Genomic DNA, 24,801 nt, shown 5'->3' with positions numbered 1-24,801 from the left:
ATTTTACTAGTACATATTCACTTTTATGTCTTAATTAAATATTCTTTTATTTTTCATTTATGATCAATAATACTGACATCAATGACCTTCGAGGTCAGGATGCCAGAAAACTTCAGAGCAATCAATCAATCAGTCACCAAGCTTTATATCACTATGAGTGCTCTGTAAGTGATGGTGACAATAATAATGGCAGTGTACTGGGTTTGCATACCAAAATTTTTGGTTCAATATTGGCCTACCATCCATCAATCCACCTACGTATGAATGGCTATCAGCATCAGTTGGGGTAAAAAAAAAAAATAGGTTATGGGGTTAGCAGCCACATCTGTAATAGCTTGCTGAAAAAACCGAAGGCTCTAAAGGGAAAAGAAGTTTTTCAATATTAAACTTACCCGATAATCATGTAGCTGTCAACTCCGTTGCCCGACAGAATTCTATGGAGGGATACGCCAGCTATCACAATACTAGAAGGGGGTGTACTTACCAGCGCCACCTGTGGCCAGGTACTATAGTACTTCTTGTTGACACCTCCTCAATTTTTCCTCTGTCGTGCTTCCGGCAAGACGTTCTGGGATACGCTTATGATCTTCGAGTTTTTTCACGGCTTTTGGTGAAGTATTCTCTCAGATTTCGGCTGTCGCTTTACTGGAAACCTTCTTATATTAGCTTAGATAGCTTTTATATAGTCCTGATTAACGGTTAACGATCTTTTGCTTGATTTTGGAACCCCACTTGGCTAACTCTTTGGATTCAAGATGTCTGACATTTCGCAAGCCCCCACCCATAGGCGATGTAGGTCTTGCAATAGGCGTATTCCGAAGGCCTCGGTAGATCCTCACACCGCTTGTTCTGACTGTAGGGATAGGCCCTGTCAGTTAGAAAATCGATGTGAGGAATGCGCCGGACTTTCGGAACTTGATTTTGTCCGTCTTTTGAAATATTCAACTAAGTTAGAGAGAGGCAGAGTTAGGAGGAGTTCTTCTCACTCTTCACTTTTTTCCTCACCTCATGATCCCCTACCTTTTCCTACCCCTGTAGTGGCTACCCCCGAACCTACTATTTGCCCTCAGCCTGATATGTCTGTTGTGTTGCGTGCTATTCAGGCCTTAGGCGATAAAGTAGAGTCAGTGGTTAGCGATCATAAGTCTCTTATGGCCGAAGTCAAGGAGCTTAAGGTCAAGAGTGCAGTGGGTGGTATTAGTGCCAGTGCTGTGACGAGTGCTAGTGTCAGTGCAGTGCCAAGTGCTAGTGTCAGTGTCAGTGTGGTGCGTGAGGATACTTCTGTGCGCGCCAGTCGTCCTCCCAGTCCGGGACCTCTTGCAAGCTCCCATGCCCAGGGGAGAAGCAATGTCGAAGGGCAAAAGGGTTCGGCAGGCCTTGATCGGCGCACAGAAGTATCCTCGGTGGTTGCGGGCGTGTCTTCCAGAGACCGTCACTCCCACCTGCAGACGATTGAGCCCGTCTTTTACTCGTCCGCTGATCAATTGTCAGGGAAGAAACGCTGGACTCAGGTCTCTAGACCACTCAAGCGCAGAGTCCAGTACGCGAGCGCTCAACCGGGCTGCAGTCATTGGCTCAGCTCTGACTCGCCACAGTCATCAGTCGACTGCACTCCGCCCAAGAGGAGTAAGGTTCTGCTGCAACAGATCTCTGCTGTTCAGGCTTTGCCTCAGCAGACCGTAGTGTCTGCCGACCCCAAGTTGTCTCTTCTGCAGTCCATGCAGTCACAACTTTCGGTCTTGATGCGTGAGTGTCGAGCTGAGAAGGTTGCGCCTCCGCCTCCGCCTGCACTTGCTCCGCCTGCGCTCGCTCCGCCTGCGCTCGCTCCGCCTGACCGCAGTACCACCTGCCAGGCGTACGATGTTGAGCCACGTTCTGAGTTTACTGTTCCCAGTGGTGTTCAGCCTCCGCCTTCCTTAAGGCAACCTCAGCAATGGGATCAGGAGGCTTATACCCCTCTTCCTCCGCTTCCACTTGCTGCTCCACCAGTGATGCAACACTCAGTCGAGGTACAACAACCTCTCCCAACCATGAGTCAGTCTCCTCAGCTCTCGCTGCAGCGAGCTCAACCCTCCTCTAGGCAAGCACCACAACACCTTAGCCTTGCGCCTCAGGAGCCTCAACTGGCGAGACATTTACTTTGTTCTGCGCAGCCTCTATCTCATCGCTCTCCGCTCACACCACAGGAACAGGAACTTACTACTCCGCTTCCGCCAACCTCTCAGCAAGCTCAACCCTTGAGTTCAGCCACTCATGCCAGGAGTCAGCCTCCTCCACCCATGCGCCTTCCCTCTGCTTCTGCTTTTGTTCAGCCTTTGCAGTCTGAGCCTCAGGTGTTCCCTCAACAGAGTCTTGAAGAGGAAACCACTAATATTGATGTTCCAGCTCGTACTGACTCTGCTGTTCAGCATACCTGTCCGATCTCTTCGCTACACTCTGGTGATGAGGCGTCTGATGATGAGGCGGCACACCTGGATCCCTCATCAGACGTGGATGAATCCAAGCCTTCTCCACAGTCTATTGACTTTCGTAAGGTCTTGGCTCTGCTTAGGGAGGTATACCCAGACCACTTTGTCTCTGTTATCCCCCGCTCTCCACCGTCTGAGTTTTCGCTGGGCATGCAGCCAGCTAAGTCGACCTATACTAAGCTAGTCCTAGCAAGGTCCTCTAAGAGAGCGTTAAGGATCTTAGGGGAGTGGCTGCAGACTAAGCAACACCTTGGCAAGACTTCTTTCATGTTTCCTCCGACTAAGCTCACTTCTAAAGCGAGCGTTTGGTATGCCACAGGAGGGGAACCAGGCTTGGGAGTACCTGCCTCTGCCCAGGCTGACTTCTCAAGTCTGGTAGACTCGCCTCGTAGAACTGCTATGAGGCGCTCTAAGGTTTGCTGGACCTTCTCAGACCTTGATCACTTCCTGAAGGGAGTTTTTAGAGCATTTGAGATGTTCAACTTTCTAGACTGGTGCCTGGGGGCCCTCAGCAAGAAGACCTCCCCTGCGGACAAGGATTCTGCCATGCTATTAATGTCCTGCATGGATAAGGCCATTAGAGATGGATCTGGCGAGCTTGCGTCGATGTTTGTATCAGGGGTTCTTAAGAAAAGGGAACAGCTTTGTACCTTCCTTTCCTCCAGCATTACACCTTGTCAAAGGTCACAACTCCTTTTCGCTCCGCTCTCGAAGTTCCTCTTCCCCGAAGAGCTGGTTAAGGACTTGTCTGCTGCCCTGATACAAAAGGACACACATGATCTTGTAGCCTCATCGGCTCGTAAGTCTAAGGTTGCTACCTCTGTCCCCAGGACTTATCGCACCCCAGTGGCTGATACTCCTGCTACGAGGTTCATACCGCCCTTTCGTGGTAGAGCCCCCAGCCGAGGAAGCTCCCGTCCAGACTCTTCCAGGAGCAAGTCTAGGAAAGGCTCCAAGGCCTCTAAAGGAAAAAACTGACTCTCCGCATCTCCAGACAGCAGTAGGAGCCAGACTCAAGAGCTTCTGGCAAGCCTGGGAAAAGAGAGGTGCAGACGCCCAGTCTGTCAGTTGGCTGAGGGTGGGTTACAGGATTCCATTCTGCCTCAAACCCCCTCTGACCACATCTCCCATCAACCTCTCTCCCAACTACAAAGAAGAGGACAAGAGGCTAGCGTTGCACCAGGAGGTGTCGCTACTTGTGCAGAAGAAGGCAGTGGTTATAGTCCGGGACCATCAATCCCCGGGCTTCTACAACCGTCTCTTTCTGGTGGCCAAGAAGACAGGAGGTTGGAGACCGGTGCTGGACGTCAGCGCGCTCAATGCGTATGTCACCAAGCAGACGTTCACGATGGAGACGACGAAGTCGGTCCTAGCAGCGGTCAGGCAGGAGGACTGGATGGTCTCGTTGGACTTGAAAGATGCCTACTTTCACGTTCCTATTCATCCAGACTCCCAACCTTTCCTGAGATTCGTTTTTGGAAAGGTTGTCTACCAATTCCAAGCCCTGTGTTTTGGCCTAAGCACAGCTCCTATGGTGTTCACGCATCTGATGAGGAATATAGCAAAATTCCTCCACTTATCGGACATCAGAGCCTCCCTCTACTTAGACGACTGGCTGTTGAGAGCCTCCACGAGTCGTCGCTGTCTGGAGAGTCTCAACTGGACTTTGGACTTAATCAGAGATCTGGGTCTGTTAGTCAACACAGAAAAGTCTCAGCTCATTCCCTCCCAATCCATTGTGTACCTGGGAATGGAGATTCGGAGTCAGGATTTTCGGGCTTTTCCATCGGCCCCCAGGATAAGCCAAGCCCTAGAGTGCATCATGAGCATGCTGAAGAGGAGCAGTTGCTCGGTGAGACAGTGGATGAGTCTCACAGGGACCCTTTCATCACTGGCCCTGTTCGTCGAGCTAGGGAGACTCCACCTCCGCCCTCTTCAATTCCATCTTGCAGCTCATTGGGACAAGGGTTTGACTCTCGAAGCAGTCTCTATCCCAGTCACCAAAGAGATGAAGACCACTCTCTTGTGGTGGAAGCACAATCTCCTTCTCAGGGAGGGCCTATCGTTGGCTATTCAGACCCCCAATCTTCATCTCTTCTCAGATGCATCGGACTCGGGCTGGGGTGCAACCTTGAACGGACGGGAATGCTCGGGAACGTGGAACGAGGAACAGGGAACGCTCCACATCAACTTCAAGGAGCTACTAGCAGTTCATTTAGCCCTGCTGAACTTCAAGTCCCTCCTGCTAGGCAAAGTGGTGGAGGTGAACTCAGACAACACCACAGCCTTGGCTTACATCTCCAAGCAAGGAGGGACCCATTCGAGGAGCCTATACGAGATCGCAAGGGACCTCCTCATTTGGTCAAGAAGTCAAAACCTCACTTTAGTCACGAGGTTCATTCAGGGCAATATGAACGTCTCAGCAGATCGCCTAAGCAGAAGGAATCAGGTCATTCCCACGGAATGGACCCTCCACAAGAGTGTGTGCAACAGACTTTGGACCTTGTGGGGTCAACCTACCATAGATCTGTTTGCCACCTCCATAACCAAGAGACTTCCGCTGTACTGTTCCCCAGTTCCAGACCCTGCAGCAGTTCATGTGGATGCTTTTCTGCTGAACTGGTCCCATCTCGACCTTTACGCATTCCCACCGTTCAAGATAATAAACAAAGTTCTGCAGAAATTCATCTCGCACGAAGGGACACGGCTGACGCTGGTTGCTCCCCTTTGGCCTGCAAGAGAATGGTTCACAGAGGTACTTCAATGGCTAGTCGACATCCCCAGGACTCTACCTCTAAGAGTGGACCTTCTACGTCAACCTCACGTAGACAGGTTGCACCCAAACCTCCACGCTCTTCGGCTGACTGCCTTCAGACTGTCGAAAGATTCGCTAGAGCTAGAGGCTTTTCGAAGGAGGCAGCCAGTGCGATTGCCAGAGCAAGAAGGGTTTCCACTCGTAGAGTCTACCAATCTAAGTGGGAAGTCTTCCGGAGCTGGTGTAGAGCCAATTCAGTATCCTCTACCAATACCTCTGTGACCCAAATAGCTGACTTCCTTTTACACCTTAGGAATGAGAGATCCCTTTCAGCCCCTACGATTAAAGGGTATAGGAGTATGTTGGCTTCAGTTCTCCGCCACAGAGGTTTGGACCTTTCTTCCAACAAGGACCTTCAAGACATCCTTAAGTCTTTTGAGACGTCTAAAGAGCGTCGTCTATCCACTCCAGGCTGGAACCTAGACGTAGTCTTAAGGTTCCTTATGTCACCTAGGTTCGAACCTCTCCAGTCAGCTTCCTTCAAGGACCTTACCCTCAAGACTCTTTTTCTCGTCTGCCTTGCAACAGCTAAGAGAGTCAGTGAGGTTCATGCCTTCAGCAAGAACATTGGTTTCACGACCGAATCTGCAACATGTTCTTTTCAGCTCGGATTCCTAGCAAAGAACGAACTTCCTTCACGTCCTTGGCCTAGATCGTTTGAAATACCTAGCCTCTCCAACATGGTAGGTAACGAACTAGAGAGAGTTCTTTGCCCTGTCAGAGCTCTCAAGTATTATCTTAATAGGTCTAAACCTATTCGAGGACAGTCAGAAGCCTTATGGTGTGCCATCAAGAAACCTTCGAGGCCCATGTCCAAGAACGGGGTTTCGTATTATATAAGGCTTCTGATTAGAGAAGCCCATTCTCACTTAAAGGAGGAAGACCTTGCATTGCTGAAGGTAAGGACCCACGAAGTAAGAGCCGTAGCTACTTCGATGGCCTTTAATAAAAACCGTTCTCTGCAGAGCATAATGGATGCAACCTATTGGAGGAGCAAGTCAGTGTTTGCATCATTTTATCTTAAAGATGTCCAGTCTCTTTACGAGAACTGCTACACCCTGGGACCATTCGTAGCAGCGAGTGCAGTAGTAGGTGAGGGCTCAACCACTACATTCCCTTAATCCCATAACCTTTTTTAACCTTTCTCTTGAATGCTTTTATTGTTGTTTTTATGGTTGTTACGGTAGGCTAAGAAGCCTTCCGCATCCTTTTGATTTGGCGGGTGGTCAATTCATTCTTGAGAAGCGCCTGGGTTAGAAGTTATGTAGAGGTCCTTTAGTAGGGGTTGCAGCCCTATATACTTTAGCACCTTTGAGTTGATTCAGCCTCCAAGAGGAACGCTGCGCTCAGTAAGGAAGACGAACTTAAAAAAGAGGCAGAGTAACGGTTCAATTCGACTTCCTTACCAGGTACTTATTATTTCATTGTTATTTGAGATAACTGTTATATGAAATATGGGATACTTAGCTATCCTTTAATCTTGTACACTGGTTTTCACCCACCCCCCTGGGTGTGAATCAGCTACATGATTATCGGGTAAGTTTAATATTGAAAAATGTTATTTTTATTAGTAAAATAAATTTTTGAATATACTTACCCGATAATCATGATTTAATCGACCCTCCCTTCCTCCCCATAGAGAACCAGTGGACCGAGGAAAAATTGAGGAGGTGTCAACAAGAAGTACTATAGTACCTGGCCACAGGTGGCGCTGGTAAGTACACCCCCTTCTAGTATTGTGATAGCTGGCGTATCCCTCCATAGAATTCTGTCGGGCAACGGAGTTGACAGCTACATGATTATCGGGTAAGTATATTCAAAAATTTATTTTACTAATAAAAATAACATATTATGCTGATACTTTATCTACTGTGCATTTGTTTTATTTTGGTAACATTTGCCCTTGGTAGAAGTTCAACTGTGCTGGCATTCAAAGTTTTACAATTATTGTCATATGTAGTTAGGCCTACAGTATTGTATTTTTTATTTTAGGCATATCTATGTATTAATGTACTGTATGATAATGTTACTTAGTATGTGTTTTTTTATTTAAAACGTATCTATGTATTATGTTCTGTATTATAATATTACTTAGCATAGATTTATGGAATTATTGATTATGTTACAGATTCTTCAGAATACAAATATAAATGGATTCTAGTGAAACACCCAGAAACTGATGACAGTGGTTATTTGAGTGATGCCAACAGTCAAACAATTACACTATCCCATTTAATACAAGGTGTTTACATCTTCAAAGTGAATGTAACCGGCCCTGGTGCTCATGGAGACGCATTTGGGAGTGTTACCGTTCTGCCCCGTATGTTATTTTTTATCTTACTTTATGAAAACAGATATGATAAATATGTATAAAAGTAATATATTACTGTTAAGGTTGGATATTAGGTTCAATGCAAGAAGCAATGTTTATTTCATTACTTGTATGTTTGTTACCTTTGATATGTTTTATTCTTAACACTTCAGCTAAGAGAATAAATCAGCCACCAAAGGCAGTTGTTATTCCTGCATCTCAAGAAATTAAGCTTCCAAACTCTGGAGTAATTGTCGATGGCTCGAGCAGTACAGATGACGGAGAGATTACATCATATCGTTGGGAGATGGTAACCGCTCCTCTTGGATATAAATTATCAGAGGAAACGGCACCAGCTCTTCAACTAACAGATCTTGTACCTGGCAATTACACAATCATGTAAGTTTTATAGGAATTATGTTCTTAATTATGTAATTATTGTATCTTAGATATGCATTCTCAAAGGAGGTTAGTTAAGTCATTCATTATTTATGTAGGGGAAATGTTTTGAGAATACACATCTACTCATTGTAGTTTTAAATATATAAGAAGTGATAAGACAGAAGTTGGTCCATAATTAGTGTCTAGGCTACATTTTCTTTTTACGGTATACTATATAGGTATAGCTAGCTATGACTTATAAAGCTAATTGTGATTGTATATTTTGTGCAAGGAAGAATGTTCATGTTCATATTATTTAAAAAGAAGTAAGAATTATGTAGCAAAAAAGTTTGCAACTTTTTTTTTTTTTTCCAACAGACACTTATCCAGAAGCTCGGTTTATCGACGTTTATCCCCAAAATATATGAAAAATCTCATTTATTTTCCTTCGAAAAGATACATGCTCTTAGTAAAGTAATGAAACAATCTAGTAGTTATATATCAAGGAGCACTAGCAGGTATTCAGTTTACCATAGTATCGGTGATATGAAAACGTATACTGTATAGAAATATGAAATTTTATTATTAAAATTCCCTTTTACCTTCTGTTTACCCTTTTAACTTATTGCACTTAATTCTTCTTACTGACAGAATGCTTTAACAAAGTCACTTGTCTTCAACATGGAATATCTTTCTGTGTTGAAGCCTATTGATGGGCAAGAGGGAAATGGTTTTTTTCTCAGTTGGACTTAAAATGTCACAAATACTTTTCCAATTTATTATTACTTCAACCTCCATCGCATTTTATCAACTACTCCCACCTTGTTCTACAACCTGTGTCCTTTTCAGAATCTAGGTTATTGGAAAGGATATCATATTTTTTAAACCAATCTTGTAAGCTGCAGTAGTTTTGCCTACAACCCGATAATATTCACACCAAAAAAATGACACTATTCCCTTGTTGGTATGTGGAACTATCTCTTTGTAAAGTGGCCCCTTCATTCCACGGGAAAGATTTATTTATTTTTTTTTTTGAGATAGGATTCTTGGTAATCATTCTCGTTTATCTTCCACTTCATCTTGATAAGAGAATGCCTTGATGAAATAATTTGGCTTCAATATCATTTCCATGTTGAAGCCTTTTGACAGACAAGTGGCCTCTCAAACCAAGAAATAATTTCCTCAGTGTGACTCAAAATTTCTCATATGTTTTCTATTGCGTATTTCCTCAAGGTAATTTAAAGAGACATTGTCATAGTTTGCTAGTTAAAACTGGCAATGAAGCACTAGCATTGCTGCTTCCTAATTTTACATCTTCCCATCCGATGTTATTGAAAAGGTCTATACTCACCAGACTTTTAATCAAGCTAAAGGAATAGTTTATTACAGAGATTTGTATGGATTTGCAGAAAACGATATTCAGTTTATAAAGAGGTTTCCTCCCAATATTTCTTGAGTTAAAAAACTGAATGGAACCAATAAAGAAATTTGGATAATATTTATCTCACCTTACCTGCCAGACCATATAAGGATGTCACCTAAATATTTCTCTTAAAGACTACATCCTCGCCCTGTCCAATGTTAGAAATACTATGATTTTGGGTATATTAATATCAAATGCACTAATGACCAAAGATGTTTCAAGTGGTCAAAGTTCCATGAATGCTCTGCATACTGGACAGAAGATAGATTTTGTTTTCATTGTAAATGCGCTCATTCTCCAAATTCATGACCATGTCCTAAATATAGTCTGGAACAAGCGATCATTGAAACAGCAAATAATGAACACACAACATTTTGTGCACCCAGGCAAAATCTTATGGTTAATAAATAAGTCCATGGATCGACTTACTCTAGCATTTTGTTCAATCCACGTAATTTGAGTTCTAGTTCCAAAACTGTCTAAACTTCTCACAGGTCCTAATTCACAGAAATATGATTAATCCACCTCCAGAGCATCAAGTCCCTTAAACCAACATATTTTAGTACCTCTGTCATTGCTCCTTAATGTTCAACTAGACACATGTGTACCAATAGGGCAAGTCAAAAAGGCTTAAAGCACTGGGACTCAAAATTATGTATAAAAACAAAAAGCTTAGATTTTTAACAGAATTTGGGTTTGAAACACTCGTCATATCTGATAACTCCAAATAGTAGTTCAGCGGCCCCTGGTAGAGATTATAAATTTTGATCTGGTAAGAAATCTAGCTTCTTTGGCAAAGGCTGATATATTGGAATTTTATAATCATCGTTGGGCCAAACATTTATTTACAAACAGTTACAGACCAATTTTACTGATCAAATGTGTTTGCAAATTACTGGAAAAGGGGTAAATTACAGACTAAACAGGTGTTTATATTGTAATAACATTTTATCCACCTTGCAATTTGGCTCACAATCAGAGTGATTTACCTTTGACTCTCTTACGTATAAGTTTTGATTGAAAGCAAATAATACTAGCTATATTCTTGGCATGCAGAAGGCATACTATACTACTTGGAGACATTCATTACTTAAATATTTACATAATGATTTTTGAGAGCACTTTCTTATTGTTATTATAAATTTTATTTGGTGGAAAAACATTCCTAACACACAGAGAACATTTATTCCAAATCTTACAGCATAGAGATATAATTATAGGAAGTGCATTAAAGATCGTATTCATCAAATCTCCAACAAAGAAGCTCTTCAGTCACAGTGATAAGTTTTTAAAGAATCACGAACCGCCATTCCCAATAAGTGCAAATAGGCTACTAAAATCTACAGACATCAGAATGACCACAAAAAGGGAAGGTGTTTTTAGCCGTGAAATCTTTAATTGAAAGATTTTCTAAAGGTTCTAAACTTGAAATTTTCAATATTAAACTTAGCCGGTGATTATATAAGCTGCAGCTCTGCTGCCCGACAGAAAAACTCTACGCTCGAAATCCGCCAGCGATCGCTATGCAGGAAGGGGGTGTACTTCAACAGCGCCATCTGTCGTGCAGGTACTCAGTACTCAATGTAAACACAGAACTCAATTTTCTCTCTGTCGTGCCACCGGCAAGACCTACTAAATTCGCTGTTGCTTACTGGATTGGTTTTCACATATTTTGGTGAAGTACACATTTCTAGTTTTGAGCTTTTGCTTTGCAGACGTTATCTTCAACTCATCCTTGCATTCTTTTATTGATTTTGGATTATTTGTTGACGACTTTGGATAGATTTTGAATTCCCCTTTGACTAATTCAAAATAGCTGACCCTTCTCAAGTCCCTAAGTTCAGGAAATGTAATGCTAGGGACTGTTCAAGGCGTCTTCCGAAGGCCTCTATCGATCCTCACACCGTTTGTTCCAATTGTCGGGATAAGACCTGTCAATTGGAAGATCGATGTGAGGAATGCGTTGGGCTTTCGGAATTCGATTTCATCGAATTCCAGAAATACACACGTAGGCTAGAGAGAGATAGAGTCAGGAGGAGTTCATCTCGCTCCGTTGAATTTTCCTCTCCTCATGCCCCACAACCTATTCCTTCCCCTGTAGTGGTTGCTCCTGATCCCCCTTCTAGCACTCAACAACCTTCGATGGCAGATATGATGCGTGCCATCCAGGCTCTGGGTGAGAGAGTCGAGTCATTGGCGAGTGACCGTAACCAACTCATGGCAGACGTCAAGGGGTTGAAGTGTAAGAGTGCAGTGGGTAGTGACAAAGTAAGTGGTAGTGTTGTGGAAAGTGTTGTAGATAGTGTTGCGCTTGAGGGTTCGTCTGTTCGTGCCTGTCGTCCTCCCAGTCCGGGACCTCTTGCAAGCTCCCAAGCCCAGGGGAGAAGCAATGTCGTACGACCAAAGGGTTCGAGAGGCTTTAATCAGCGAACAGACGTTCCCTCCGTGGTTTCGGGCGTATCTAACCAAGATCGCCCCACCCACACGAAGACGAGAGAGCCCATTTATTCCTCGTCTGCGGAAGAGGTTTCTCGAGAGAAACCATGGACCAAGGTCTCGCGGCCTCTTAAGCGCAAGTCGGTCCCTTCCGCGCAAGTCCAACGGCCCAGTTGTAGCCACTGGGTCAGTTCGGACTCGCTGCAGTCTTCCGATGACTGCTCACCTCCTAAGAGAGGCAAAGCGGTACCGCATCAGGCAGTAACACCGTCTGTTGCCGCACCTGCTACTGTAGACCCTAAGTGGTCTTTGCTGCAGACCATGCAGTCACAGTTAACGTCATTGATGCAGGACTTTCGTGCGGAGAAGGTTGACGCTGCACCAACCTCTAGCCTACAACCACCCACGGTTGTGCGTCCAGTGGACGCTGAGGCTACCTTCTCCCGCACTCCAGCTGTGAGAGTCCCGCCACCCATGCGTTCCAGTGTACCCTGCCAGCCGCATGTTGACGTTCAGCGACGCACGGAACCTTCCGTTGACGTTCGCGAGTTACAACAACAACCTAAGTTGTTTTGTTTTGACGCGGTGCGTCAACCTCCGCAACCCAGTGTGGTTACCTCTACTCGCCCACAGCAGACTAGACAGTCTGGAGTAGACGCTTTGCGTCCCCGCGCTGCTATGGTTGTTGCCAGTTCACAGACTGGGCAACAGTTCCATGACATTGCGTCCGGTTCAGTCACGCATGCACCCGTGCTGCCGGACTCAGCTGACCAGCCGATTCCTACTCCTTTGCCGCTTCCTCCTCAGTTTTCAGATGATGGACTCTCTGATGATGACGACGCTGCACACATTGACGACCCGCATACGGACATCGACGAACCCAAGACCACGCAACCCTCCTTGGACTTTAGGAAAGTTCTTGCACTGTTCAGGGAGATGTATCCTGATCAGTTTGTATCTGCGGCCCCACGCTCTCCTCCATCTGAGTTCGCTTTAGGCACGCAGTCATCCGCGCCTGCCTTTACGAAGCTCGTCCTCGCCCGCTCGTCTAAGAGAGCTTTACGAGTGTTGGGAGAATGGATGCAGTCCAAAAAGAACCTTGGGAAGACAGCATTTACGTTTCCCCCTGCGAGACTCTCTTCCAGATCGAGCGTCTGGTATGCCACGGGAGAAGTTCTCGGCTTGGGAGTTCCTGCCTCTGCCCAGGGCGACTTCTCAAGTCTAGTAGACTCTCCCCGCAGGCTAGCCATGAGACGCTCTAAGATATGTTGGTCTCCTTCAGACTTAGACCATCTGTTGAAAGGAGTGTTCAGAGCCTTCGAGGTTTTTAACTTTTTGGATTGGTGTTTGGGAGCGTTGAGCAGGAAGATCTCCCCTTCTGACAAGGAAGCTTCCTTGCTCATTATGTCCTGCATGGACAAGGCCATACGTGACGGATCCAGTGAGCTTGCGGCTTCGTTCGTTTCCGGGGTCCTCAAGAAACGGGAAAACCTTTGCTCGTTCCTGTCAGCTGGAGTAACACCGTGTCAGAGATCGGAACTTCTTTTTCCTCCTCTCTCAAAGTGCCTCTTCCCAGAAGAATTGATAAAGGAGATTGCTACCTCCTTGATTCATAAGGACACCCATGACCTGGTTGCGTCCTCTGCCCGCAAAGCCACCCCTTTGCCTACCGTATCTAGACCCAGGATGGACACTCCAGCGTCCAGATTCATTCCACCCTTTCGTGGCAGAGCCTCCAGCAGAGGAGGTGCTCGTGCCGAAGGGAGACGTGGGAAGAAGAAAGGTACCAAGTCCTTTAAAGGCAGAGTCTGACTGCCACCTTCTTCAGACAGCAGTGGGAGCCAGACTCAAGAACTTCTGGCAGATCTGGGAGAAAAGGGGCGCAGATGCGCAATCTGTGAAGTTGCTAAGAGATGGGTACAAGATCCCGTTTGTCCGCAAACCCCCTCTAGCAACGTCTCCCATCGATCTCTCTCCCAGGTACAAAGAGGAAGACAAGAGGCTAGCCTTGAAGCAGGAGGTCTCTCTCTTGCTACAAAAGGGAGCGGTAGTCAAAGTCCGGGACCATCAATCCCCGGGCTTCTACAACCGTCTCTTCTTAGTGGTAAAGAAGACAGGAGGGTGGAGGCCGGTGCTAGACGTCAGTGCGCTGAATGTCTTTGTCACAAAGCAGACGTTCGCCATGGAGACCACAAAGTCAGTTCTAGCAGCGGTCAGAAAGGAAGACTGGATGGTCTCTTTAGACCTAAGGGACGCATACTTTCACGTCCCCATCCACCCAGAATCCCAACCTTTTCTGAGATTCGTTTACGACAAGGTTGTCTACCAATTTCGAGCCCTGTGCTTTGGCCTAAGCACGGCTCCTCTTGTTTTTACGAGGCTGATGAGGAATATTGCCAAATTCCTGCATTTAGCGGATATCAGAGCCTCCCTCTATTTGGACGACTGGCTTCTAAGAGCGTCTTCCAGTCGTCGCTGTCTGGAGAATCTAAAGTGGACTCTAGATCTGATCAAGGAATTGGGTCTCCTGGTCAATTTGGAAAAGTCCCAACTGGTCCCATCCCAAACTATAGTGTACTTAGGGATGGAGATTCACAGTCAAGCTTTTCGGGCTTTTCCGTCGGCCCCCAGAACAAGTCAAGCCCAGGTATGCATCCAGAACATGCTAAAGAAGAAACGATGTTCAGTCAGACAGTGGATGAGTCTGATAGGGACCCTATCATCCCTGGAACAGTTCGTTTCGTTAGGGAGACTACACCTCCGTCCCCTTCAATATCATCTAGCTGTTTACTGGGAAAAGAACAAGACGCTAGAAGCGGTCTCGATCCCCATTTCCGAGTATCAACCTCAGAGAGGGTCTGCCCCTGGCTGTTCAGACCCCCAACCACATTCTCTTCTCGGACGCATCGGACACGGGCTGGGGTGCGACACTAGACGGTCGGGAATGCTCGGGAACGTGGAACTCGAATCAAAGAACGTTACACATCAACTGCAAGGAGCTACTGGCAGTTCATCTGGCCTTGAAAAGCTTCAAGTCCCTCCTTCAAGGCAAAGTGGTGGAGGTGAACTCGGACAACACCACGGCCTTGGCGTACATCTCCAAGCAAGGAGGGACCCATTCTATGACGTTGTACGAGATCGCAAGGGACCTCCTCACCTGGTCAAGAGATCTAAACCTCTCTCTAGTAACGAGGTTCATACAAGGCAATATGAATGTCATGGCGGATTGCCTCAGTCGGAAGGGTCAAAACATCCCAACAGAATGGACCCTACACAAGGATGTGTGCAAGAGACTATGGGCCACATGGGGCCAACCTACCATAGATCTCTTCGCAACCTCAATGACCAAGAGGCTCCCAATATATTGCTCACCGATCCCGGACCCAGCAGCAGTTCATATAGATGCCTTTCTACTGGATTGGTCCCATCTAGACCTTTATGCATTCCCCCCGTTCAAGATTGTCAACAAGGTACTGCAGAAGTTCGCCTCTCACGAAGGGACAAGGTTGACGTTGGTTGCTCCCCTCTGGCCCGCGAGAGAATGGTTCACCGAGGTACTTCAATGGCTGGTGGACGTTCCCAGAACTCTTCCTCTAAGAGTGGACCTTCTACGTCAGCCACACGTAAAGAAGGTACACCCAGACCTCCACGCTCTTCGTCTGACTGCCTTCAGACTATCGAAAGACTCTCTAGAGCTAGAGGCTTTTCGAAGGAGGCAGCCAGGGCGATTGCTAGAGCAAGGAGGACATCCACTCTTAGAGTCTACCAGTCGAAGTGGGAAGTCTTCCGAAATTGGTGCAAGTCGGTATCAGTATCCTCGACCAGTACCTCTGTAACCCAAATAGCTGACTTCCTATTATACCTGAGGAAAGAAAGATCCCTTTCAGCTCCCACTATCAAAGGTTACAGAAGCATGTTGGCAACAGTCTTCCGTCACAGAGGCTTAGATCTTTCCAACAACAAAGATCTACAGGACCTCCTTAAGTCTTTTGAGACCACGAAGGAGCGTCGTTTGGCTACACCTGGTTGGAATTTAGACGTGGTACTAAGATTCCTGATGTCAGAAAGGTTCGAGCCACTACAATCAGCCTCCTTTAAAGATCTCACTTTAAAGACTCTTTTCCTGGTTTGCTTAGCCACAGCTAAAAGAGTCAGTGAGATTCACGCCTTCAGCAGGAACATCGGATTCTCATCTGAAACGGCTACATGTTCTTTACAGCTTGGTTTTCTAGCCAAAAACGAGCTACCTTCTCGCCCTTGGCCGAAATCGTTCGATATTCCAAGCCTTTCAAATTTGGTTGGAAATGAACTAGAAAGAGTCTTATGCCCTGTTAGAGCTCTTAAGTTCTATTTAAGACGAACTAAATCTTTACGAGGACAGTCAGAAGCTTTATGGTGTTCTATTAAGAAACCTTCTTTACCTATGTCAAAGAATGCAGTTTCCTATTATATCAGACTGTTGATACGAGAAGCTCATTCCCATCTGAATGAAGAAGACCATGCTGTGCTGAAGGTAAAGACACATGAAGTTAGAGCTGTCGCTACTTCAGTGGCTTTTAAACAAAATAGATCTCTGCAGAGTATAATGGACGCAACCTATTGGAGAAGCAAGTCAGTGTTCGCGTCTTTTTATCTTAAAGATGTCCAGTCTCTTTATGAGAACTGCTACACCCTGGGACCATTCGTAGCAGCGAGTGCAGTAGTGGGTGAGGGCTCAACCACTACATTCCCCTAATTCCATAACCTTTTTAATCTTTCTCTTGAAATGTTTTTTATTGTTGTTTTTGGGTTGTCCGGAAGGCTAAGAAGCCTTTCGCATCCTGGTTGATTTGGCGGGTGGTCAAATTCTTTTCTTGAGAAGCGCCTAGATTAGAGGTTTTGATGAGGTCCTGTAGTATGGGTTGCAACCCTTGATACTTCAGCTCCTAGGAGTCGCTCAGCATCCTAAGAGGATCGCGAGGCTCAGTAAGGAAGACGTACTTAAAAAGGCAGAGTAATTGTTCAAGTCGACTTCCTTACCAGGTACTTATTTATTTTATGTTTGTTATTTTGAATAACTGCTAAAATGAAATACGAAATCCTTAGCTCATTATAATGTAAACAATTAATGCTGGTCTCTACCCACCCCCCTGGGTGTGAATCAGCTTATATAATCACCGGCTAAGTTTAATATTGAAAAATGTTATTTTTATAATAAAATAAATTTTTGAATATACTTACCCGGTGATTATATATTAAAGGACCCTCCCTTCCTCCCCAATAGAGACCCAGTGGACCGAGGAGAAAATTGAGTTCTGTGTTTACATTGAGTACTGAGTACCTGCACGACAGATGGCGCTGTTGAAGTACACCCCCTTCCTGCTAGCGATCGCTGGCGGATTTCGAGCGTAGAGTTTTTCTGTCGGGCAGCAGAGCTGCAGCTTATATAATCACCGGTAAGTATATTCAAAAATTTATTTTATTATAAAAATAACATTTTTTAAACATTGCCAAGCTACATACAATTTCCAAAGGATAGACCTGACTTCTATATTACCTGAAACGGATACTTGAGAACAGGATTAAGCTGGGATCTGTATCTTTTAATTGGGCATATTGATGTATGTAGAAACCATTCGATTAGAAATATCTGACTTCATATCCTTACTTATCTGCTAACATGTGTGATTTTTTGGAAATTAGCAGAGAAAGAAGGAGCATTCCTCTCAAATTTGTCATAGTGAATAGTGCCTCTGTATCCAGACTGTGCTCTTGTTTCCCCTTGGTTCTGGATATAGGCACTGCCACAGTTTTCCCTACCACCAATGGTTGGTATTCCTGAAGACTTGAATGTTGGTAGAAGCTCCCAGTAATTAATATGAAAATTTTAATTGTGTGATGTCTATTTCTATGACAGATATAAAAGATCTAGTTTTTCTTCATCCTTCTTGTGAAGTGTTTCTGAGATTTTTGTTTCCAAGGAAATTAAGTGGGATAACTACCACCAGCTCAGCAATTGAATTAGGATCTTCGTCACTGGAATAGAGATTGTTTGAAGATCGACTATCCTGTTCCAAATTAAGTTGAGGTGAAATTGAAATATCTCATATGTAGGTGTCCCATTGAAATGTATCGTTAAGGATGGCATGGTCCATAGAAGTCTCATCCACATCCAAACTAACAGACTTAAACCTTCTGAACTTTTTCAAAATGCAAAGAAAAGACTGAGTCCTTTTTGAAAAAAGCCTAAAATGGATAGTTGCTGTTATCATTCCTAATATAGAATCTTCTGGGTATGACCCAAAAGAGACTTCTTGAAACTTAACTGGATCCCCAACAGCTCCAGTAGCCTGAGCAACTGAATTTGTTGAATCTAAATCCAATGAATCGTCCAGGTATGAAAGAGCTCTTAGCTTCAAAATCCTAAATCAATTTGAATTGGAGACCATCATCCTATTGAACACTTAAAGGGCTATCCTAAGACTGAAACATGGCCCTTGAATTTGTAAATCTTTGATCCATTGACAAAACAAAGATATTTTCTCAAACTAGGATGAATAGGAAAGTGAAAATATGCATTTATAAGGTTTATTGAAAATGTCTAATCTTTCTTTGTTGGCCTAGAATCGACAAGGGTGTTTCCCAATGAAAATTTTTTCGAAATATAAACTAGTTGCGGTTCGAGACTTCTTGAATTGGGCTCCAACCTGTTGGTGCTTTGGAGACTTGTACTAGCTTGTTGTAAAGTCCTGGATTATAAGGGTTATCTTTAATTTTTTTATTTCAGTGATTTTAAGTAATACACATTTAATGAATAAAATTTCTGTTTCTGTTTATAGCAATATTTTTTAGTTGTTTATATTTTAACACATTTAATAGTGAATATTATCTATTTTCATACTTCTCAAATTTATTTTGGTCAGCCTAATAAGATCCTAGTTCAACACTTTGAGCCAGATAATCTCTTCCTTTAGAAAATTATGATCCATATATGGGTTTAGAATATAATACCTGCTGTTATAAAAAAAATATATATTGTTTTAATATTTATCAACTATTTAGAAAAAGTTGGGAAAAAGGTTTTTTTTTTTTTTTTTTTGTACTTGATCAGATAATCTAGATTTAAGGTATGTCTCTTGCATAGTTTGCAGGAATTTGGAGTTGAAGAACCAGCAGATGATATTCTGTCAGTATTAATGCACAAGTTAAAGTAAAAAATGACCACTTTATGGATATTCGAGTTGAATAGATAATGATATTTGTATATTACATAAAGTTCTTTTATTTGTTCAGTTTGTAAAATTATCCTAAGGTCATGCTTGGGTATCATGAAAATGATCAACCCAACTGAAGTTACAGTATTTTTTTAGGTTGTTAGTGAAAGATGAAGAGGGCTTAGAGGGTAATACAACGACTTTCCTTAGTGTTGTGAAGGAGACAGATTATCGGCCTACTGCAAATGCAGGGGGTGACCAAATTGTATACCTTCCGCAGGTAAGAAATTGAGACATTTTTATTTTTCCACCATTTCTTAGTTGGGAGATATCCTTTTAAAGAATTTGTGTATGGTAAGACATACCTTAAGTATTGTGGGTGAGTTGCCTCATGAGGCAATCATGCTATGCTACTTACTCTATGGCATTACTTATCATAGCTCAAATTTAAGTTGCCAAATTCCTCTAAATACTCAGTCTCTGTAAAGAAAATGGTAGTGGACAGGATGCTTCATACAGCTAGGAGAATGTACTGTATGTCCCCTCTGGATCCCTATGTACTCAGCATTCAGTTATTGACTTATTCATTTGAGACTAGTTTCTTGATTCACATAATATTTCATAGACTTCTAAGCTGTTTTAACATTAAAATGAACTTCACAAACATTTTTGTTAGTACTGTACAGTATATCAATGTTTTCTTTGTAATTAAGTGTAATTTTGCATTTGTAAAGGAATAACTTTCAGTTAGTGCAGTGCAGCATTAGTATAATTTTTAAAAGATCGCTGGTCGGGAAAAGGATTTTCTTTATATATGATTTGTACTTGTATCTTCTAAAGATAGTGAAAGGATTTTCTAATAGCATACTCCCTACACTGAAAAAAGGAAATAATCCAAAAGACATGAACAGATGATGGAGTAAGAATTAATTTTTTTTATGAAATAAAGAGGTATCCAAATAATTCTGTAAATTTGGGTATTAAGTACAGTACTTGTATATGAAGTTCGACTCGGTTAATAGTTGAATGTAGAATTTCTATAGCATGAATGACCTCTAAATGCATTTTTTTTTATTTCCTATGATTTATTATATCCAAACAAAATGACAATAAAATGGTATCAATTTACCCAATATCTCTCTCTCTCTCTCTCTCTCTCTCTCTCTCTCTCTCTCTCTCTCTCTCTCTCTCTCTCTCTCTCTCTCTCTCTCTCTCTCTCCTCCATAGAAATTAGATTAAAAACCGAATGTGAAGTGACAGGCGCAAACATCAACACCATAGGAAAAAAACATGTCCATACTAGTAATATACAGTACAGACCACTGCTAGCTGTCTTAATGGGAGACTTCAATGCTGCAGTAAACTGGGACACTATGAATTCTACATCAAACGCAGAGGGACATAGACTACTAGAATTTGTCAACAATGAGTTCCTCCATCAGTGGGTTGATAAACCAACCAGGGGAAACAACATAACTAGATATTGTGCTAACAAGAAAATTTAGTATCCAGTGTTTTAGTAGGCAAAAATATGGGCAAAAATTACCACAGAATAGTTAGGTTTCAGGTAAATATTCCTCATCCAAAAGAAAGGCAAATTATAAAAAACTAGACTACAGGTATAGTAACTGGATAAAACTATAAAAAACTAGACTAAAGACGTAGTAACTGGATAAAACTGTTGGAACACACCAAGAATTTAGAATATGACAAAACAGGGAACATTGATACACGATAGGACTCCTTTGTAGGAATATATAAAGAAAAAAAGGCTAAATGTATACTGCATAGAAAAATTTTACCAAATGAAACTCCACATCCTAAGTGGTTCAACAGAGAAATAGCCAGTGCAATAAGAAGTACAGACAGGAAACATAGGTCAATGGGTCCACAGCCTTCAATTCAAGAAATTGCCCAGCACAAGAAGTTGAGCCGAAAGTAGGTAAACTAGTTAGAAAGGCCAAGATCAATGAAGAGAGAAGAAAAGTTTCAGCTAGTAAAGAAAACACAATAGAATTTTTTGCATATGTAAACAGTAGAAAACCAACCAAAAACAACATTAGCCCATTAAGAGACTCAGAGGGTAATCTTATAACAAATGACTTGGAAAAAGCTAAATTGATGAATGCATATTTCACAACTGTATTCACTAGGGAAGAATCAACGACCCTCCCCGAACCAGCTATTAAATATGAAGGGCCACAACCATTAAATAGAAACACTTTAACAATGGATGATGTCAAAAAGAAAATAAAAGGACTCGGTAAGTCTAAGGCACCAGGTCCAGGTAATATTCATCCAAGAGAGAATATAGAATTAGAAGAAGAGATAACCTCACAATTTTACAAAATATTCCAAAAGACACCCAATGAAAGAAAAGCACCACAAGGATGGACACTAGGCAATGTTCCCCCAATCTATAAGAAGGGACAAAAAGAACAACCTGTCAACTACAGACCTGTGTGTTTAACTTCAGTTCTTTGCAAAATTTTTGACTCAATTATAGTAGATTCAATAGTAGGACATTTAGAGAAAAACAGTCTTCTGATAGACAGCCAACATGGTTTTAGACAAAAGAGATCATGTGTGACAAATATTTTGGAAATTTTCCGCAATATGTTTAGCATACAGTATATGACAAAAGCAGGGCAATAGACATCTTATACCTAAATTTTCAAAAGGCTTTTTACAAAGTTACTCATAGAAAATTGATGGTCAAAATTAGAGCAAAAGGCATTATTAATGAGCCAGCTGACTGAATCAAAGATTGGCTAACAAACAGAAAACAGAGAGTTGCAATCAATAGAGAAGCTTCATAGTGGGGAGTTGTTGCAAGCTGAGTACCTCAAGGATCCATTATTGTCCCATTGCTATATCTGATCTACATTAACGACATAGATCTAAAGTAGGATTATCTAGTAGAATAGCCAAATTTGCCGGCGATACTAAACTAGGCATAAATGCGGTGAACTGAGAAGATGTAGAAGCCTTAAGAGACAATCTAATGAAGCTAGGAGAATGGTCCAGAAAATGGGAAATCCCTTTTAACTGTGGGAAATTTAAAGTCATGCACATAGGTTATAGTAACTCACAATCAGATTACTCACTTCGGGGTAATGAACTAGAAAGTGTGGACCAGGAGGAAGATCTCAGTATTATTACCAGCAAGGATATTTATGGTTTCTTACACACAGTATAACATTTAAACTTAAAATCAACTTAACTGAACTTAGCTTAATTTTTAAAAATTTTATTCTTATTTAATTTTTATACTTTTTTATCTATATTTTTTCATTGTTTGAGGATTGCACATATTGTGGAGGTACTCGGCTAGTAATGGCATGCTAACTCCCTCACACAGACACCACACTCATGTTTCTCGATAATTTCATGCTCCACCTCTATCGTCACCATGCACTTTTTCTTCTCACTGCCAACGTTACTACACCCTTTCTTAGGGCCCATCACTTATTATGAAGAATGTTCACAAATATACAGTTAAAATCATGTAAATAATGCAAAGTCAACATGAGAGATGTGCACTGAAGTCGATGGTCACGTGAAATGAATGAGTGATGCAGACTTAGAGCATCTGCAAGCGTGCTCGTATCTCAAGTTTTGCATGTATCTCAATACAAATATTTGCTTGGCAGCTTGCTCGTATCTCAAATTGCTCGTATGTTAAGGTATTACTTTTAAAAAACACTTAGAGTAGTCATTAATATATTTTTAGTTTTTGATATAATGTTACTGCATTTAAAAGTTCATGCTTGAAATCTTTGAAAAAGTTTTGCTTGTTATCACACTTTAGAATTTATTTCTGTTGTCCTTGTCATCAGAAAACAAATACGCAATATACGAGCATTCCTTTAAAGGTGGATTTCATCTGCTTTGCCTGATTTTAAACCTAAAATATTTTGGAGGCTGAAGGTTTCAATTTTTTTTATTTCCGTAAGAAACGCTCAGTTTTATTTATACTATTCTACAGATATAAGAGGGGGTTGTTTATCAAGGAGATACTTTTCCTAGACTGGAAAGAGCAGTTTAATTTAACTTGGACGATTCCACATACATTAAGGGTATTGGGCCTAATTTGTTTTGTGATATTTTATACACAACCTATGTCCAATAATGCAGTATCATTTCACCAAACTCAAGATGATATGGATCCTAATCTAATGAGAGACTTGTAAACAAGGTTTTATGATATAATAAGTTCAGTTTTATCCAAAATTTGAGCTAAAATTCTTTCTTTAGTATGTGATATAAGTGAGTAATTATATGTTAAAGTTGATTTTAAAAAGTTTTCTTGAGTTTAAGGTATCCAAAAGTCTAAACTAAAGTTAATTCTATCATCTTAATTAATTAATTATAGAAATGAAATGCTCTATCTCTTTACTTTACTCCCACCACCTGGAAAGTCAATATGAACATTATTTGATGTTCATGGAAATAAACAGAGCTTTTGAAAAGATTTCTTTTCTATATTCACCTGTTGTTCATGTATATGTCCACCTTCCTCCCCACTGATTAGTGGCATCAAGGGATAGGAAAGTATCTAGACATTCCTAGCCTCCAGAGATGAAAACAGTATGAACATCAGGAGTATAGAAATAAATTTAATTTTAGTTTTTTCCCATATTGTGATGCTCAGTTTTCTTTTTGATGAGATATATATATCATTCCTATTCTTAAACATAGTTAAGAATAACGACATTACGAATATTTAGGTAAGAGAAAGAGAGAGAGAAGAAAATATCAAGGTTTGTGGCATTAGTTTAATTTGAACTGAAAGTGAGAACTTATGAAACCAGCCTTTCATCTCTTAATTTGTTATGTAGTTTTGAAAGTGGTTATATAAATTATTATACTGTTTTGTGTGACATCTTCCTTCTACCCTGTACAGTAATTATATAATTCAAAATATTACTAATTTAAGACAGGATTCATTGGAATAAAGTAATTTTAAACTAAAATGTATTATTTCCATACGTACAATTTCCTGCCATACTCCCCACCTTAGTTATGGGGATGTGTACGTTAGATGTCACAACTTCAGTAATCTGAATCATGATCTTTGTTGTTGTAGTTACTTTTGAATCAATATCCTCCACGGAATTCTTGGTATATGGTAGGTGGGTGGCAGATTAGCAGTTCCAAAAGGGAAATACAGTACTGTATATGGCAGTGAGATAGAAAGTATTCCTTAATTTTTATAATGGAGTTGTCACTTTTGAAAATAATATTTTACTATTCAATAGTAAAATGGAAGTATTGTCTTATTTTAGTTTAAAAATCCTTTTCTTTTTATATCCTAGATTGTCAGAACTCACTTTTGAAAATTTATTTTAAAAGCTGTCACTATTGTAATGTACTTTTACAGACAGAAATTACCTTGTATGGTAATGCCAGCACTGATGACCATGGAATTGAAGAATGGGAGTGGATAAAAGGACCTAAAGATTCTGGAAAAGCTGTTGATATGAAGGTATGTTTAATCTGTGATAGTAGATAAATATTTATCTAATGAAAATACATGAATAGGATAAAAATTTTCTTAAAGTAATACAGTATATTTTCTTTTATATTTTCAAAATGAAATAATTTTGCTGGGTAAGCTAGTATTTTCTTTTATTTCTTGTAAGAAATACAGACTGGTTTTACATATTTCACAAGATTCTTTCATCACACGTCTTGGTGATAAGTTACCTGACGTCTCTCGGTCCCTATCTTGGTTGTAAGTCGACAACTACCTGTAAGCAGAAATAATGCTG

General features: G+C 41.7%; 1 protein-coding gene across 1 annotated transcript in view; it reads left to right on the top strand.

Annotated features, from left to right (window-relative positions):
* The window catches only part of LOC137615965 (dyslexia-associated protein KIAA0319-like protein), a 169,725-nt gene that overhangs the window by 21,726 nt on the left and 123,198 nt on the right, over window positions 1-24,801 (top strand). The window contains exons 2-5 of the mRNA XM_068345648.1: window positions 7,412-7,603; window positions 7,768-7,993; window positions 19,184-19,307; window positions 24,411-24,515. Coding sequence (XP_068201749.1) covers window positions 7,412-7,603; window positions 7,768-7,993; window positions 19,184-19,307; window positions 24,411-24,515 — 647 coding nt within the window. The remainder of the gene's footprint in view (window positions 1-7,411; window positions 7,604-7,767; window positions 7,994-19,183; window positions 19,308-24,410; window positions 24,516-24,801) is intronic.

Source organism: Palaemon carinicauda, chromosome 22 (genome assembly GCF_036898095.1).
Source record: "Palaemon carinicauda isolate YSFRI2023 chromosome 22, ASM3689809v2, whole genome shotgun sequence".
Classification (NCBI taxonomy): Eukaryota; Metazoa; Arthropoda; class Malacostraca; order Decapoda; family Palaemonidae; genus Palaemon; species Palaemon carinicauda.
The sequence above is the reverse complement of the archived record's forward strand: the minus strand, read 5'-3'. Positions and strand labels throughout refer to the sequence as shown.